The sequence below is a fragment of the Pseudopipra pipra genome, chromosome 1 (assembly GCF_036250125.1).
Source record: "Pseudopipra pipra isolate bDixPip1 chromosome 1, bDixPip1.hap1, whole genome shotgun sequence".
NCBI lineage: Eukaryota > Metazoa > Chordata > Aves > Passeriformes > Pipridae > Pseudopipra > Pseudopipra pipra.
In genome coordinates this window covers 91,366,253-91,383,688 of record NC_087549.1, presented here as the reverse complement: position 1 = coordinate 91,383,688, position 17,436 = coordinate 91,366,253, and the positions used below count along the sequence as shown (strand labels likewise).

Here is a 17,436-nt window from a genome sequence, read left to right as displayed (position 1 = left end):
GGTTCCTTTTTTCCCTCCTCTTTTTCATGTAGCACCATGCAGTTAGTAATATCATAGCTGGGGTTTTCAGTTGTGGTGGTGTGAAGGTAACAATGATTTGGCTTTGACGTTCTGCAACAGCTGCAGAATTCATTGGAGCTTAGAAGCCTGTGAGTTATAGCTGTGATGCCATTTACAGCTTTTATGGAAGAGCTCTTAAATTTGTGAAATGTGTTACTTTTTGAAGTGCATTATATTTGTAATTTGAATTCTCTAAAATCCTGTCTGAGAAAAAAAAAAAGCTTTGAAAATCCCCCTCTACCCGCTATAAACATGGGGAACTCTTACCAGGCAGGGAAGCAGGTCTCTTAAATTGAGTGATAGAACACACAGATGGATTTGTAAGTGCTAAAATGTCAATTAGTGCACTTAAAAGCTTAATGGTTGTCTTTGATGTGCTTCTAATATCATCAGTAAAGTTTGAATGTTGCCATTGATCAGGGAGTGGAGGAGGGATAAGGGAATTGAATGCCAACCCAAACAGATCTCTGGATGGTGGGGGAGGCACATCCTCTGCAGACCCCTGTTGCATGAGCTGTGCCCCCACAGAGTCAGGATAGCTGTGCATCACCCCTGCCCTAGTGCTGAGCCACCTGGCACCAACCCAGCACTGCCTGCTGAAAAACCTGCAAAAGCAAAGGAAAAATCATTGTAGCATTATTTTGAACACAGACTTGTTGGTTTAAAAAAAAAGAAAAAGGAAAATATTGTAAAAAGTTCAAAACTTGATTATGTTTTTTCTTTATTGGTTTGACACAGATCTGGTTGTTGTGAAACACCTGCCTGTTAAAAATCATTCTGTGTAATTAGGAAAGCCTACTATCTCCATAAGAAAGAGCTTTTTTTCTTTTTTTTTAAAACACCTTTTCCCCAGAAAACCTTCCAGCTGCTTGTCATCTTCTGAATTTATCTACTCAGGAGAGATACAGTGTCTTCACAAATCAGGCCAGATATTAGAGTTGCCAGTGACCATTAGCTATTCTCCTCCTCGTGTTTTAAATTGTAGTAAGAAGTGAAGCCTGTATGTGGCAGAGCAGCACTTCAACCTAACTTGGTCTGAAATTCTTGACCTGGGTACCTTAGCGATCTACCACAGCTTCAGTTCCAGGTTATGGTCTTTACTCTCCTCCGGCACTGATTATTTGAAAAAATATTTTGCAGGCTTTCTGGGAAGTTACTTAGATGCATTCATCTGATTTATTACTGAGCAATTGCCTCACAGAGCAAATGCTGATTTTATTATTTGCTTCCCTGTGCTACTACAAAACCATCATTTGTTTGCTGGGTAGTATTTTGGAAGTCAAATGTATTTAATACTGAAGAGCGAGCTTGGTAAAGCTTTAGAGCATAGGTTTTCACTGCTTATATATCTTGTCTTCGTGCAGAAAATTTACTGGTATAACTAAACTGACCTGAAAATACGTTTAGAGTAGCTTTAGAGTCACCTCATATGTTTGGTTTAATTGACTTACAAGCGAGGAGTACAGATTTTGTTTATGTCTCCCAGCTTCAATGGATGCTTCCCTCCCAGCTTTAAAGAATATTCTGTCAGTCGGGAATGTAAACAAGGACAAAAAATTCTGATAGAAATCTCCCTTTTTTCAGTAGCACATCAAGACAAATCAACATCATGCTTTTAGCACAGTATCAGTGTGTCCATCCCAGGAGCCTGTGTCAATACAACTGATTTAGTTCTCCATCCAGCTCAGTAAAATTGATTCAGGCCCCAGTATCCTGAGGTTTCCCAGCAATAGGTTCGGCACATTTGGCTGTCATTACCCCTCCCTGAGTTTAAAGACTGACCAGATTGTTTTTTCTCTTTTTCTTTAAATCTTTTTGTAATCTGATGATTGTCTGAACAAGAGACATCCCATAGACTGATGTGAAAGAGGAAGAAACCAAGTTAAACATTTCCAAGCTAGGGCAGAGGACTCCTTGCATCACCCAGACCTGCTTTGGGTCAGATTTACGCAAACTTGCAGGTCCATCACTGTGTGAGTTACTCTGTGGGTAGAGTTTACCATGCCCCAGCTTTGACAGTGCTACTCACTGCTGGCCATGGTCCTCCTGCAGGGCTTTGGTGATGGAGCTAGTCATGCAATCATGAGCTACTGCAGTGCCATCGAAGTGAGTCAGGTGAGCCAAAACCTCCTCTCTGATGGCTTTAAACCAGCACAACCCATTTGTACTGGAAGGGTTTAAATGAGGGTGAGTACAGCGTCTCTGCTTGGTCGAGAGTTAGCCAGCAGGGATATGGTGACCTTCCCAGGTTCATGCCTCAGAGTTACTGATGGGCACAGCTATATCAAACAACATAGCTAAACTATATAGGCTTTGGGCTAATGTATTTATTTCACTGGGAGAGCAATGTAAGTTTTATATTGGCAGATGCATATTTTTTTATATATATGTACATAGATATAATGTATATATATATGTATATACACACACACGACTATACTCCTAGAAAGCAGATAGATGAGCAGATCTTTTCTTATTACAGGCTTCAGCATCCTGGTACCAAAGTCCTACTAAAGAAAAACACTGACCTCCTGTTGTACTTGTGTGAGGATAGGTGCTAAACACATCAACAGTTCTCCAGCTTCTCTAAAGTATTGGCACCACTGACCAACCATTCAGACACTGTGAAATGCAAAAAATCAGATCTCTTTAAGTTCCCATAGAAATACTGAAGGCAAATTTATAACACACCAATTTTATCTTTCTCTCTTCCCTACTACCTTGGCACTATTTTGGCATGCAAAAGTTGTTAGTGTTCAAGTCGAGAATCAGGCTAATATACAGCAGGATTGGATTAGACATACATGTCTGTAGGTCTTGTTAGCAGACATTTAAACTGCAGAAAATATTTTTTTAGTGTACTGCATTTGTATGGCTGCATACTGGAGCTTGAACACCTTATAAAAATATGAACTAGATCAAAATGAAATTAATTAGAAAGAATATATTTGGATTTAATTAACTTGAGCCGCTGAATACTCTTTGTGCATACTGGGTTTTATGTGTCTATCTGAAGTGTACTTGGTGGAGAGTTTTAATTAGAACTGGAGACAGAGGAAGAATATTTGGAATGTGAAATTTATAAATGGCAGCGATTTTCAGCTAGGAGTATAGACCTTTTTTGGAACTTACTACCATTTCTCACTTCTCTTTTTTCCCCTCTTCTTAATAAGCTACTTTTATGTTCAAATTAATACCAGATTCTGAAAAAGAAAAAAATCCTGTTGTGGCTCTTGGGCTTCTGCAGCATGATCAGAGTTGTCAGATCTGCAGCTGCAAGAGATTTTTTTTACCTTTGTGTGTTTAATGGCTCATACTACTCTGTTCTTTGACGGTAACATTTAAACGTAAAAGTGCAGGACTGAGGATGGCACAGGACATGTGGCTGCCTTGACTACTGTCTCAGATGTCGGACATGCCAAGACTCAAAGAACTGATTTGGCAGCTACCCAGCAGATTTTTATAAAAGCTCAGTTGGTGGCCAGAAACCCTGGCTGTCAGAGTTGTGTTATGCAATAAATTGTTTTTCAGCAGAAGTTTCTAATCCAATTTCAGCTGTAGTTTTTTAGTACTGTGTAATCAAAGATAAATATATATCATTCCATGGGTTCCAGAGAAGTGAAGACATGCAGTGTAAGCATCCCCCATCAGGTTGGTTGGTTTGTTTTTCTTTTAAGAAAGATTTAGACCTGTTCACCTAGACAGGAAATGATGCTTAGATTATTTTGGTTTCTGCTCGGGAGGTATGTATTTGTATACAGCATACCCTTTCAAAGATAACTCAGTGTGCATTTTAGGAGATGTTCCCTTGTTTTGAACAGAGCACCAGGTAAGGAACCTATTTATCAAGTCAGAGCTTTTGCTCAGGCATAAATTGGCTACAGGTGATGGTCAAACAGAAAATTCTATCTTGTCAGGCTGTCACCTACCCAAATCGTTGCCGGCCCTGTCCCTGTAACAGATACACTCCTCACCCTCTTATATTTCCCTTTCACTCCTCTAAAGTAAATAATTTTGGAAAAAGTGGGTATGGTTCATCTGAATGCAGTGCGATGCTTGGGGTTTACAGTATTGACATTTACAGCAAAGTGGTTTTCATTTCCTGAATACTGTCTGTGGTGCCCTCCCTTCCTCACGGTCATCGTCATGGTTTGGTGCTGAGGTGGGCTTGCATCGCTCTAAGTGTGAGTTGCTGCTCAAAGGGACAATCCCATTTTTCTCTCTGCCCCAGCAGTGGTTGCCGTCTGGTTATGTGGTTAGTAATGAGGGAGCTGATCTGGATGAAGACAGTAATTTTTCTTGTCTTGGGGGGGAGATTTTGATTCTTTTCCCCGATAAAACTGGCCAAGTGGCCACATAGGGGCTGATGCTGGCATGGGGCTTGGAGCAGGTGCATCCCAAGTGGTGTCAGGTGAATTAATCTGGTTATGAAAACCTCTCCCCCAGTCTGAGTAATTATCATATACCTTTACACCTCTTTCTTGCAGCACTCCACCACCCCTGGCTTCTCTCTGCTGGCTCTTGTCAGAGCCCAAAACTCAGACACTCTAATTGCAAAATGGTTGATTATATTCCTGGTCTGGCCTAAGAAAGTCGTAACTGTGAAGTCATGGCTATTGGTGAGAGTTGGTTTAGTTGAAGTCCTGCTGCAAGCTGATAAATTAGGAAAATTTAGAGCTGTCTTTACTCTGAATTTGTTTTGTCTTAGCCTTTTTTTCTTTTTTTCTTTTTTTTTTTTTTGTGTTTGTCTTGGCTGACCAACACGGGAAACAGTTGATGTCTTGTAAGGTTTCACTAGTTTCATATTGAGTAGTAGTTTTCTAGAGGTGCAGAACCATCAACAAGGCCTCTGAGTTTATGTAAAAGAAACAACACATGAACTGACTATTTTTCAATATTTCATTATGAGGCCAAAGATAAATTTAGGAACTATTTTTTACACCTCAGTTCTGGGAGCCTGTATGAAGACACGTGTATTTGAAGATTCTGAGTGTAACTCTTCTACCCTAATGTATTTTTGCAAGAGCAGGTTAAAGCTCACTGGGCTCAAAAGTGCCTGAGGCCTTTAGTGAGCCAAAAAATGCAGCATTTCTCTCCCGTGCTGCTCTTCAGAATTCATCTGAAAGGAGGAAATGCAATCCCTGGTGTAGTAGGAGGCGGTGAAAGGGTGCAAACCAAAGGGAGATTGCAGGCAATGAAAGCTGTGGGAGAAGTGCTAAAGCAGGGAGAGATTTTTATTTTCCTCCAGTGTTTGTTTTCTATGTTAACATTGGTTCTGCTAGTCAGGAGCTGTAATGTAATGTGAGTTCTTTGGGGAAGTTTTCTGCAAGTACGAAGGGAAAAAGTCGCTATAATTACCAGATACGCTTAAAATGCTAAAACAGAACCATTAATAAAGGAAATTTCCCCTTTCTTCATGTTAGTTAGCACATTTTAAAAACATGACCTATTTTCCTAAACTAGACAGAACAGATTACATTTTCCAGAAGGCATGAGTCACTGTACTATTAAGTCTCCAAGCTGTATCAATCTTCATCAACTTAAGCCATTCATGAGATTTTATTTTTTCTCACTGAATATAAGCAGTTTGTTTTAAATGAGAAACTGCTACATCCTCTCTGGATAGTTAAACTTGATTAAAAGGTTAAATATTAAATAAGTGCGAACTTTATTCTGAGAGGAGAAGGGAGTAGAGGGACCTTGATAGTAAGCGAAAGACTACAAGGATATTACTGTGGGTATATATATGGGTATAACTAGTTTTCACCATGCTCTGCTTGGCTGTAAGAAGTCCAAGCAGCTTGATAACTGACAGAAGGAGCCAAAAATCTTTATTTATAGAGCTTCAGTTGAATATATTAGAGTTTCATATCAGTACCCTGGGAGTTCAGACTTTTGCTAGGAGTATCTGCTGAGGAGAGCCTCTGCTGTCTGGTCGAGGAACAGCCCATGTGCTCCTGCAAGTTACGTAGAGACGGAGTTTACACCGATGGGCCAATAGCAGGGTTTCCCCCTGTGAGGACAATGTGGTTAGAAGGTTGATGGGACTATGTAATCCACTGGAGACCTCTGCTAATGCAGCAGGGGAAGTACGTGTGTTGATAACAGCAGTAACACTTCGTGCTTTCTCATGAGGTTCCTGCCGTGCCATACTTATACTGAAAAAGTGGGCTGTGTAAATGAATAAACCTGCTAATTGCACTTAGTAGTGCTAACTCGCCCAAGCCTGCACGGAAGGATCACTCTCAGCCTCGGATGGCGTATCTAGGTTTTCCTCCAATTTCTCTTAGGTCTGACTTCTAGAGAAAAACAGGTGTAACTGTCTTCCATTGATAATATACAGCCAAAAGGCAAAACTCTGTTGAAGGTCTTGAGTCCAGTAAACAAATGTTTCCATCTTGGTCCTTCTGCTGAAAAGTAATTTATATGATCTCTGAAAATGTGTTTTTCATGCAAAAGACAGATTTTTGTTATGTTTCTAACTAAACACAGTAAAAACCACCCTTTGAAATAGTTCTCCTTCAAAAATATCCTTGAGGAAAGAGTAGAAACTTGTGGTTTAGTTTTCCCATTGCTTCAAAATGACCTTCTTGCATCTGTGGGAAAGACTCTCTGGGGGCTGTTTAACCATGAAAGCATATTCATTTAGGGCATTGGGTGCCACAGTGATTTTAACCGAGTGTTGGCTGCAGCACTGGAAAAAGAAAAAAGAGGGAGTTTGTGTTTTGTTGTTTTGCTTTTTGCAACCTGGCATGAAGAATGAGGTCAGGAGATGCGTGCTTGGGAAAAACCCAAAGAGAAAGCTGGAAACACGCCAGCCTCACTGAGTCATAACACACATGCTTATAAGGATCTTTGTACCTTACGAAGTCCTGACTTTTTAAATAAAACCATCACTGCTGTTAAAGTATTTACATAAAAGTAAAACAAATAACATGGAGTGCCTCATGGATTCTCCCTTGTTCCAGCTTTCTTTTACCCTATGAACTATGACTCCTGTTTGCTTAAGGCAAGGCCAGGGCCAGGCTGAAAAATGTATCTGTGATGAATGAACGCAGAAGCTTCAGTCATGTTTCTGCTGCTACTCGAGGAGTGCAGCAGCTCCCACGACTTCAGGCTGACATTTCACCTGCCCAGGAGGTGGTGTAAAGCTTGCCCTTCACTTCTGCTTGCTTTGCCTTTGTTTCAATAAGGATTTGAGTATAATTTTTGAAATAGGAAGGCTGTGTGCAGCCTGCGAACATCACCTCCAGAACTGTAAAGCTGAAAGCAAGCTGCCAGCCATACAGCGCGAGAGAAAGCTGTTCTCCAATCTATGAGGTAGCATCCTGTGTAGGAATGTACCGTGTAAGTAAATGGAGGTTATGCTCCCCTTCCCTATCCCCTTGGAGTGAACTTGCCAAACTGTTGCTTGGCTGTCCTGATAGATGTTCAGATATAAATGTACAATATGAGGTTCCCTAAAATGGCACAACAAAGAAGGTGGCATGATTATTTTTTTTAGCAGTTTGAAGGAAATGGTGCAGTTGTGTTTCCTTATTCTGCCCTGGGGCTTCCCAAGTTGTTTGTATCTGTTCCTTTTATACTGAGTTTAAAAATAATCTTATTGTCAGATTAGGAGGCAGAAATCATCTCGGCTGACCTGCACAGTGAAGGTTATGGGCTTGTGGTGATGAACTTACAGTTTAAGATGTTATTCAGTCCGTTTTTGGGTTTGAGTCAATAATGGACAATCCATTAGTTCCCCACAAGTCGTTTCAATGGCTAATTACTTGCACAGTTGCAGAAACTGTTTTTTAATTCTGTCTTGCATTTTTCTGAATCGAGTTCCAGCTGTTGGATGTTATTGTACCCCTCTCTGCCAGCCTCAAGAGCCATCTATTAACAAATCTCTACTCCCTGTGGAAGTATTTAAAGGCAGCAGTTGAGTCAGTCCCTTTGAGGTTGGGTTTTGGGGGGGTGGGTTGGTGTTGAGAAGTTACATAGATTAAATTCCTCAAGGCTTTCACTTGACCATACTTCTAAACTGTTCTGGGTATGCGTATGTTGTTTTGCTAAAGTGAGATAACTCCTCCAGTTGTTAGCAGTGTAAGTGCAGACCGGGCACATGACGGCTCTCCCTACACTGGGGTGATGAGGCAGAGGCGATCTGACCCATGTAATTATGGTTAAATGTGTTGGGAGCTGGAGCTGCAGCCGGTGGAGCAGCAGCTCAGCTGGTCTCTGAGTCAGCTGCTCTCTGGCTTGCGGCTGCTTTTGTGCTGTAGGCTCTGGGGAAGATGCGTTCGACCATTGTGAAACCTTTTTATTGCCCCTGCATATGGAGCCATGTGAATGCAGGTGTTGGCAGTGGCTTTAGCCCCTTATTTTGCTGACCTTGGGTACACATGGTGTTGGGGAACTTGATGACCTTTTTTCAAGCCACACAGAGGGTGTGGGGAAAGGCCGCAGCAGAACAGTGTAGGCAGGATAGTGGCTGCAGTCTCAACACAACTGGGCTGATGGGAGCTCTGGTGTGGAGAGACTCTCCCATGTGCATTTCTATTGGCAGCGCTGCTGGTCAGATGAAGCCAATATGGTTCCTCTCACGTTTTACAGCTCCAGGAGTTGAGTGTGATGTGAAATGTTACTGTGTTGCTTCAGAGGTTGCTGAGAGAGGTCTTTGTTCCTTTCTTCTGGGACCCATCTCTTTGCTGGTGGCACTAATGCCCACGCAACCCTCAGGCTGGTGGGAAGGCGGGAGTGTCTCCTGCAGTGGTGCTGGAGCCTCCAGGAAGGTGCTGACGCCAGGAAGACATCTTGGCTGCCTTGTCCCTTGGAAAATTGGGCGCCAGGTTGCAAACCATCCTTTTGCATGTCCAGCACATTGTCTGGGGAGAGGGAGATGACTTCAGACTGTTCACAGGAGTACTTGGGGAGGGTGGCCTAGACCAGAGGCCTCTGGTGTGTGGTGATGAGCTTCTTCCCTCCCACAGGCGGGACTGTCGCTGGCATGTGCCAGGGCATGGGCTGTACCTGCTACAGTGGCCGTGTGGTCAGCACATGCTGATTTAAAGATCAATGCTGTCAGCTGGTTTCACCCTGTCACTGCTGAAGCAGCAAATGCCACCATGTGCTCCTTGCAGTGAGCGGTCTTGACAAAGTGGATTTAATAGGGAATATATTTTTGTTTGTTTGTTTGTTTAAATTATTTTTCTGTGTTTTTTTCAGGATTAAGTGGGCCAGTGGGATCAGGAAATGATGGGTATTTTCGTGCAGCTTCGAGCTCCATGGGAGCTGTGTGGTCTGGTGGAGGAAGGAATTTTTTCGGGGCCTCAGACCGGGCATGGTGTTTGATGGGAGAGAGGCCTTGGGCGGACGAGGGCTAAGGAAAGTGGCACGTCTCTGAGTATGCCTGGTGTTAACTGGGGTCGATTGTTACACAAGGCTTCTGTATGCCTGGCTTAAATTATGCAAAAATACGGGGTTATGGTTTGGTTGCCCCTTGTTAGGGTTTCTGTGTAACTCATTTAGGCTTCAGAGTCAGAAGCAATGTGCCTGGCTGGAGGGCTCTTCATCCTCTTCCTCTTCCTGACCATTATGTTAGGGATTTGTACAAATGCCAGTGAAAGGAGCGAGTGGTATCCCCAGGCTTGTGTCCATAACATGAACAGGTGCTGAAGGTGCTTATGACTGTTTCCTAACTGAGCGTGATTCCTTTAAGGGTTTATTAAGTAATTTCTGTGAAAACAGAAATGCGCGACGTCCCCCTGGGCCCTTGTTGGTGGGAATATAAATGGGGCCATCTTTGGGCAAGCTTTGTTGAAATCGAGCAGGCTGCAGCTCTCAAGTGTTTAGTGTCGCTTCTGCTTAGGGCTGAAGTTGTGTTTGGCAGCAAAAGGGTAAGCCATAGCTGTTGGTATAAACCTTTGTTGACAAAATAACTGGATGTACTAGTCCTTTTAAAGTGTTTGCCTGGAGGTTTTTTCCTTTTTTTTTGGTTGCTCTGGGTGTTGCGTTACAAAGTTTGCTTTCTTGGCCCAGAGCTGCCTGTGCTCTAAAGCTCCTTGGGTATGGCTCAGCCTTCTTCAAAATGTAGGAGGTTGTCCCTTGTGCAAAATGCACATCCTGCTGCCAAAGCGCTGGCTGCTTTCACTGCACTCATTTTGTTGCCTTTTTTTTGTTTGTTTGTTTTTTAACCCCCGCCAAGTAATTTGTCATAGAAATTTTTTTTAGGGGTGGGAGTTGGAAATGGTTTTGATCACTGAATTGGCTGAATGCCAATATGTCACTAGAGGAGCAAAGAAAAAGCTATCACTGGCCACCCTAAGCTATGCCTTTTTTTTTTTTTTTTTTTTTTTTTGAGTTGGTGGTGCCCAGCATTACTTTGGCCCATGGGATGGTCTAAGCTCTCCTGCCTCCTGGTGGGGATCCCTGATGGGGCTTTAGGGATTTCCAGTGTAATGTGACAATATGCTGCTGTACACTTAGACCTACCACTTAAGGTCTGCCTAGAAATATTAATCTTTTGTGTGGCAGTGATGTAGCCCTTGAGGAGTTCAAGGGCAAGAACGCTCAAAGAGTGATTTCCAAAGACCCTGAGACAATTATAGGGCTTATGAAAATATGATGACTTACCTATCTCACATCTTTATATCAGTTCACTGACTTAATTTATTTGAATGCTAAAGACTTTAGGGAGTTGCTTTTCCAAGGAATTAATCTTGTAACTAAAGTGAGTTCTAAATATGACATACACTAGTATTCCTTTTGACAATGTAACATTTGTCTCCTCAAAATAAAGTAGAAAACATCTGCCCTGTGAGCCAAATTCCACTTGGCTTTACGCTGATATTAATTCAAAATAACTTCATTGTTATCAATGTACAACTTCATTGTAACACTACAATAAATGCAAATCACAAAACCAGAGGGAAAAATAACCTGAGCCAGGAGGCACAAACCAAGGCCAAAATGGCAACAAGAGAAGTTAGTTCACGAAACTTGCCTCTTAAATTTCTGCAACATTTGTTTTAGTGGGTTTTTTTTCCCCCTCTCCTCCTAATTATCTGGGAGCACTTCCTGGCTGTGATAATTTCTCTGTGAGGGATTCATTATAAGGATTTTAACAATTAAGTTTCACTTCCTGTCTAACACCTAGTACATGGCTACTGCTGTTTGTAGGATAAAGGATTAGAGGGACTAATGCCCTGATTTGATGATAAGAGTTATGTTTCTGTTCTCTGTTAGAGGCGATCAGGTTGCATTTTCTTACAGAGTATTTTTCTTAAGTTTCTTTCTCTCTCTTTTTTAAAAATTATAAATAAGCTGTGTAGCCCTAGCCTTTGGGGTTTTGTTTTTGTTTCAGAAACATGCAAGTAATGTCTCCTTTCTGTTTCCATCTTCTTTAGGATGACAGCGATGGGATTCCCTGGTCAGAGGAGAGGGTGGTGCGGAAGGTCCTTTATTTATCTCTGAAGGAGTTCAAGAACGCACAGAAGCGGCAGCACGGCGATGGCATTAGTGGGAGCCTCAAGGCAGTGAACGGTGAGATGCCTCTGTGGTACTGCTGGAAGGACTCAGTCCTTTTTCCATGGGGTTCTTCTGTAGCAGGGAAGGAGACCAGTGTACCTGGTCTTTTGACAGGTACACTGTGCCCTTTTGATCTGCACAGAAGAACTTGTTTCTGAATTGCTTGAAATGCCCAGTTTGAACAATCCATATGTTTTGGTTCCTGGCTAATTGATTGAGATAGGGATCAAGGTGGAGGGTAGGTGCCAGGTGGGAGGACAGTAGAAAAGGAGGCCCCTCAGGTCAGCCTGCTCCCTGATCTGTCAAGTATGTCCCCAGAGGAGGTAACCATTTAAAGGTGATTGACTCCAGTTACCTTGGGGAAGTACTCTTGGACAGAATTGATGTACTCTCATTTAGGTGCAAGAAACTGGCTTACTAGCATCTGTCTCTGGAGTCATCTAAGTCCTCAGGTGAAGTAGCATATGATCTACATCAAGATTTAAAGGGCTGAAATGACACAAACGCTTTGATGTTGGACTCCCCTGGTTTAGCAGTTCACAGAGCAATTGTTTAAAGGTATTAAAAGGAGATGCAGACAAGCTTAGATGACAGGAGCTAGAAAGGAGTTTAATTTTATTTCTTTAATGCTTTACCCAGTTATTGTCTGTTGCTTCCCTTTCCCTTACAACTCGCTTAAAAAAGTGGTGGTGTCCTGAGAGGTGAATATAAAGTGTGTCTCTTTCAGATTCACTTAGACCCTTACTTGAAAAGGCTTTGTCATGCTGGCTTGAGCCTTGAAAGTGATGACTAGCAGGATTCAGATTTCTGGGCAAGCTTACAGTTTTCTCTTCACTCACAAGAGCTTATTTGTTTCTTTACGGAGGTTTATGGCAGTTCCTTTTAGGCATGTGCATAACTATACATGTGCTAATGCATTAAAGCAGCAGCTGGGTGCTTACTTGGTAGGTTATTCATATTTATATGTAGCTTGTGTTGTTGATGTGGTGAGTCAGATTTCACTTCGTTTTCACTGAGTGTTACTGCCGACAAGGCAAAAACCTAGAGGAATGGCTGGATGACTACAGGCAGCATGATAGAGTTACTGTATTGCATAAGCAATTGCAAACTCCTTAATGTGATTAAAGAAGACCTCAGACTTCCGAGTTCAGTAATAATATCAAATACTGATCTGATGGGAAGGGGCATCTAGCTTTAAGAGCAATCCATTAATAAGCTTGGAGGTGTACACAAAACAGTGCTGGCTTTTTTCCCTCCAACACCTCTGCATCATTGATCTTCTGTCAAACACAATTTCTCTTGGAAAGTTTCTTATTCTATTGTGGGGGTTTTGTTTAATCAAAGGAAAAAAGTCTAAAGGCATGGAGCACGGTAATTGTGTGTTAGGAGGCTTTGATGATGTGCCAGGTTACAGGATGACTGAGGTTTTTATGGTGTCTAGTTTCTCCAAAGGCAGCTTAGATAAGAACTGAGTTGGCTGGGAATGCTGTGTCAATGCAGGTACCAGATGTGGAGTATGCCATTGGCTTCCTCCGGCAGCAGCACAGCTCGCACCTTCAGAGCTTTTCTCTTTTAGAAGTAGATGATCAGTTGTTTGGGGCTTGAGTTTTTTTAACTGAGCCAGAATGATAGTCCATGTTGCTCTTTCTGTTTGCTAAATGATTATTAAAATGTCCTGTCTCAGCACTGCTCTATGTCAATACCACTGTCCAAAAGCTTTTTTTTTAGCCATTGATATTTGAAAGAATGTTTCGTTATGCAGAGAAGAAAGATTTGCAAAAGGGAGGAGGGTTGATATTGTGCTGTGACATCAAGAAAATCAATTTAAACATGTAATTTGCTCATTTCATTAAAAAAATGTAGTCATGTATTTTCAAATCCATGTGTCTCTGTGGACTGAGAAAAAAGCAGGTCATCCTAAGAAACTACTGAGCTATTTTGAATTCAGGGAAATCGAATATTTTAAGGGTGAGTCTTAGATCCATGATTTCATACTTTTGGGAATAAAAAATGTTTCCTTGTATGTGTCTGTCATTCCAACATTCAGGCCACCACCCTTGTTTTTTGGTCCTGTGTCCTTCTGATAGCTGAAGGGACCACAAACAACTAGGTAGCAGGATTTGATCTTGGTGCCACCATCTGTCATGCAGAGAGAATTTATCTGTTCTGGTTTTATAACTATCATCCCTTAAATTTATTTATTCATAGACTTGCAACCTGCAGTTTGTTTTAGTAGAAAGTACTTATTTGTAGCAATAGAGGAAGGTAAAAGATGCACTAGTGCCTTGCAAGAAGGTGAAGGTGTCTTTAAGAAGCTTGTAGGGATTTGCAGTGGTTGAAGTTTCATACACAGACACACTACAAAAGTTGCTTTGCCAATGTTTGTGAAGCTACAACTAAACTTGTATGAAAATGATTGTCAATGGTGTTTCATCTGGTGAGTACAATGCTATCATTAATGATTTGGTAGCTGGAATAATGGTGCCTCTTTGACTGATAGTGTGAAAAGCAAATTAATTTTAAATGTGAGAGATGAACCTATTAACCGGAGTCTTTTCAGTACTAAAGTTTCTGCAAGCTCTGAGATGTGCTGATCATGGCACAGAGACAATTAACTTCAATGCCTCTCTGAATAATAAAAATAAAATTTAAAATAAATAAAAATTCAAATTAGTTTTGGTGATTATATGTGTTATAATACCTTGGCTGTCTCTACCTCACTATTAAAGATACTTGTTATCCTGACAATAATCCTGCCATTTTCAGTTTGTGTCTGAAACCGTGTTACTTAAGTGGTTGCAATTAAAGAGAAAGGCAAGTGGGTATATTATGGTTGTTGTATCAGTGGTTGTGTTGCATGGGTGTTTATGTTGATCTGGGTATTTGCAGAGTATAGAATGACACCCTACAGTATGCCTTTGTTTCCTACGTGTTCCTCTCCATTATGTGGGAATATAAAATCTGAAGGAGGTGCTTCTGCTGGTTGTCAAGAAAACCTATGCAGCCCTAAATGGGATACTGGAACTCTGATTATGGAAACAAGGTCGTGTGCTGGATAAACCCAGAGGGATCCCTTTAGTGACTTTGATTACTGCTGCCTGTCATTTGCATTAGGATTTGCAGAATAGGGATTGGTGTTTGGAATAGTGATACAAATTTTCAGACATCCTCGTCTAAAAGGAAAACTAATTCTCTTAGGAAATTGTTTTCTTCTTGTGTAGCTTAGAATGTGAGATAAGGCTATTAAAAAGGCAATGAAAGATGTAATTATTGCTTGCATTCTGTTGATGAGAGTATATCTAGTACCCTCAAAAGAGTATATCATAAAGCAAACTTTTATGACCTAAGATTTTAAATTCCGTTTTTCAAAACTTGCGATAAAGAAGAAATTTGTTATATGGAAGTACGTTTCTTAAATGGAAAAAGTGACTAAGTTGGCTTATTTGTTTGAGGTGGTTGGGTAATCTACAGAGATGACAAAGCAGACGTTAGAATTATTCAAGCAGATAGTGTATTTTCACCAGCTATACTTTGTCCTAGAAAGGTGTCATGGCAGTTTCCAAACATGTCAACCTGGTTAAGCTCATGGCAGACTTTCTGGTTGAGAAATTAAATGTGCATGAGGGAATGCTTTGGTTCAAGGCAGAAGTTGGAAGTCTTGTTCATTAAGTAAATAAAGAGATGAGTAAAAATATGTAATTTTGCTGTCCTGAGAGATTTAGGCTTGTTGAAGTCATTATGTATATTGTTTAAACAGAGAAGGAACGGTGTCAGCACTATGATGGAGGTGGTGGTTGGACCATACATGACTGTGGTGCCCCTTCCCCCCTTCACAGAATTGTTTCAATTGGAAAAGACCTCCAAGATCATTGAGTCCAACCTATGACCAAGCACCACCTTGTCAGTTAGACCGTGGCACTAAGTGACATGTCCAGTTGTTCCTTGAACACCTTCAGGGATGGTGACTCCACTACCTTGTGCTGATCTGCTTCTGCCCTCAGCCATTCCCCCACAAAAGCTAATGTGACTTTTGTTGGAGAGTTGTTTTAATCTGTTTTCCACAGATTAAATAACTCTGCACTGAGAGGCAGGAGCCTCTGAGAGCTCCCGGTGGGACCATGGTGCCAGACCTAGTGGCAGCAGCCTCCTCTGATGCCTGGATCTGCCCGTGCCTTGGCTTCCACACTGGCTGTTCAGGCAAGCTGGGGCAGGCAGCAGTGCTACCTGAAAATAGCTGTTTTTGTCATTGATGCACAGATTTTCAAGTATTTTCTGCTCACTGCATGAGGTTTTCTGTTGATGCTCCCCAGTGAGCTATATTGAAATGAAGGTGCCCAGTGATAGGGTGGCATGGAGCTGGCTTCTTCTGACTTAAACTTTCCCCTGGCCATGTAGATGGTACTCCAGACATGGCATGAAAATAGCAACAGATGTGCTAGAAATGCCTAAAGACTCCTAAGCCGGGTGCTTCAGCTCAGTGCCCATGCGTTATCTGCCAAAAGGCAGGGAGTGGCAGCAGCTGCCAGTGGGGCAGCCATGTCTTCTCTGGACTTAGACCATGTCTCTTCTCTTCCCACTCATGCAGATGAAAACAGAGCAGCCCTTGGGGAAGTGCTGTTGTTTCAGCTGTGCCTCTCTGTGCCCAGAGCAATGTGCATCTCCTTCCTTCCTGGTGCAGACACATAGGCTGGACCACTACTCAGGCTTTATTTTGAACAAGAAAGCAGCCCTCTTCATTCACTGTGGTGGTTCAGATATACTGATAACTTCATCTCTCTTGTTTCTGAAGGCTGCAATTAAATACTGCAAGAAGGTTTTATGCTAACATTTGTCTAGGGAGCTTTTCACTCCATCAGTGATGTTAGATTGCGTTTGTTGACAGTGGGTAATGTCTGTCAGTCTCCTAAGCTTTAGTAGAAGATTGTAAGTGTGCCAAGGACCCTTGTCTGTAAGTGGATTTTAAAAATGCATTTACAGAAACAGAAATAGCTCTTTCAACTTTGTAATATTTTCCCTTTACGTTCAGAGTAAACAGCCTTTTTGGCTAGTTTTAAACTGTGATTAAATATAGATGTTTTCAACTAAAAGGTTCAGAAAATATGCATTTGAGCAGATTTGTCATGGCACTCAACATTACTTGCACTTCGGTGCTTGCTGTCAAGTGAATTTAAAGATTAACAAATAAATAACAGGATGTTGGGGTTGGGCTCCATTGAAAATTTCCAAATCTCTTTTCCTTTCTTTGTTTGCTAGAATAGAATTAATTTTTGAGCCTGCCAGGGACTTGCTTGTTCATCGACTGGCACAGGTTCTTTTTTGCATTTTCCATCATCACCATTTATAATAAAATTTGCAGGTCAAATTACACCCTCACTGATGTTAGCCAGTTTGATTATGTCCAAACGGTGCTTCTGTCTTAATATAATTTCAGTGTTTGGCAAGACTGCCAGAAAATTTTCTCTCACAGGACACCCATATTCCTTTTTCTCTCAAGTATAAGAGAGATGGATATTTTTTTAACCTGTGAAACAGAGGAATTATATAATTAATTTTCTTAAAACTTACTTCATGACTATCTAAAAAGAGTTTCTGTTGCTCCTGAGTGCATTTGTAGTCAAACTAATTCTAAAAATAATCTTGCCTCCTGCTTCCCTGCATATTGCTAATTGTAGGTAATGGAAAATGAAAACGGCAATGAAGAGTCTGCAGAGGCTCTGCACAATCTGTAGCAGGCTGAGTTATTGTAAGTCTAAAATAAATAAGATGAGGAAAGGTGGGAAAGACTTTGGCAGCAACCTTTCACCTCATGTCTTGTGCGCTGGCTCTGCCATTTGTCTGCCTATGCAGTGCAGCCAGTACTAATGT

The 17,436-nt window shown here is 41.5% G+C and overlaps 1 protein-coding gene and 1 long non-coding RNA gene across 4 annotated transcripts in view; one reads left to right on the top strand and one right to left on the bottom strand.

Annotated features, from left to right (window-relative positions):
• Window positions 1–17,436, top strand: part of JARID2 (jumonji and AT-rich interaction domain containing 2) — a 216,039-nt gene that overhangs the window by 81,904 nt on the left and 116,699 nt on the right. For both annotated transcript variants that reach the window (XM_064665218.1, XM_064665209.1), the window contains exon 2: window positions 11,451–11,586. Coding sequence is in view for 1 of the 2 variants with exons in the window: in XM_064665209.1 (XP_064521279.1) it covers window positions 11,451–11,586 (136 nt within the window). In the remaining variant the exon portion in view is untranslated. The remainder of the gene's footprint in view (window positions 1–11,450; window positions 11,587–17,436) is intronic.
• On the bottom strand, window positions 409–9,073 carry LOC135419088 (uncharacterized). 2 transcript variants are annotated; one of them, XR_010432821.1, is made up of 3 exons: window positions 7,190–9,073; window positions 2,589–6,470; window positions 409–665 (listed from the first exon to the last, which is right to left on the bottom strand). It is a non-coding gene; the product is annotated as an uncharacterized LOC135419088 (long non-coding RNA). The 2 variants fall into 2 exon arrangements; XR_010432820.1 differs by having other exon boundaries at window positions 2,589–9,073.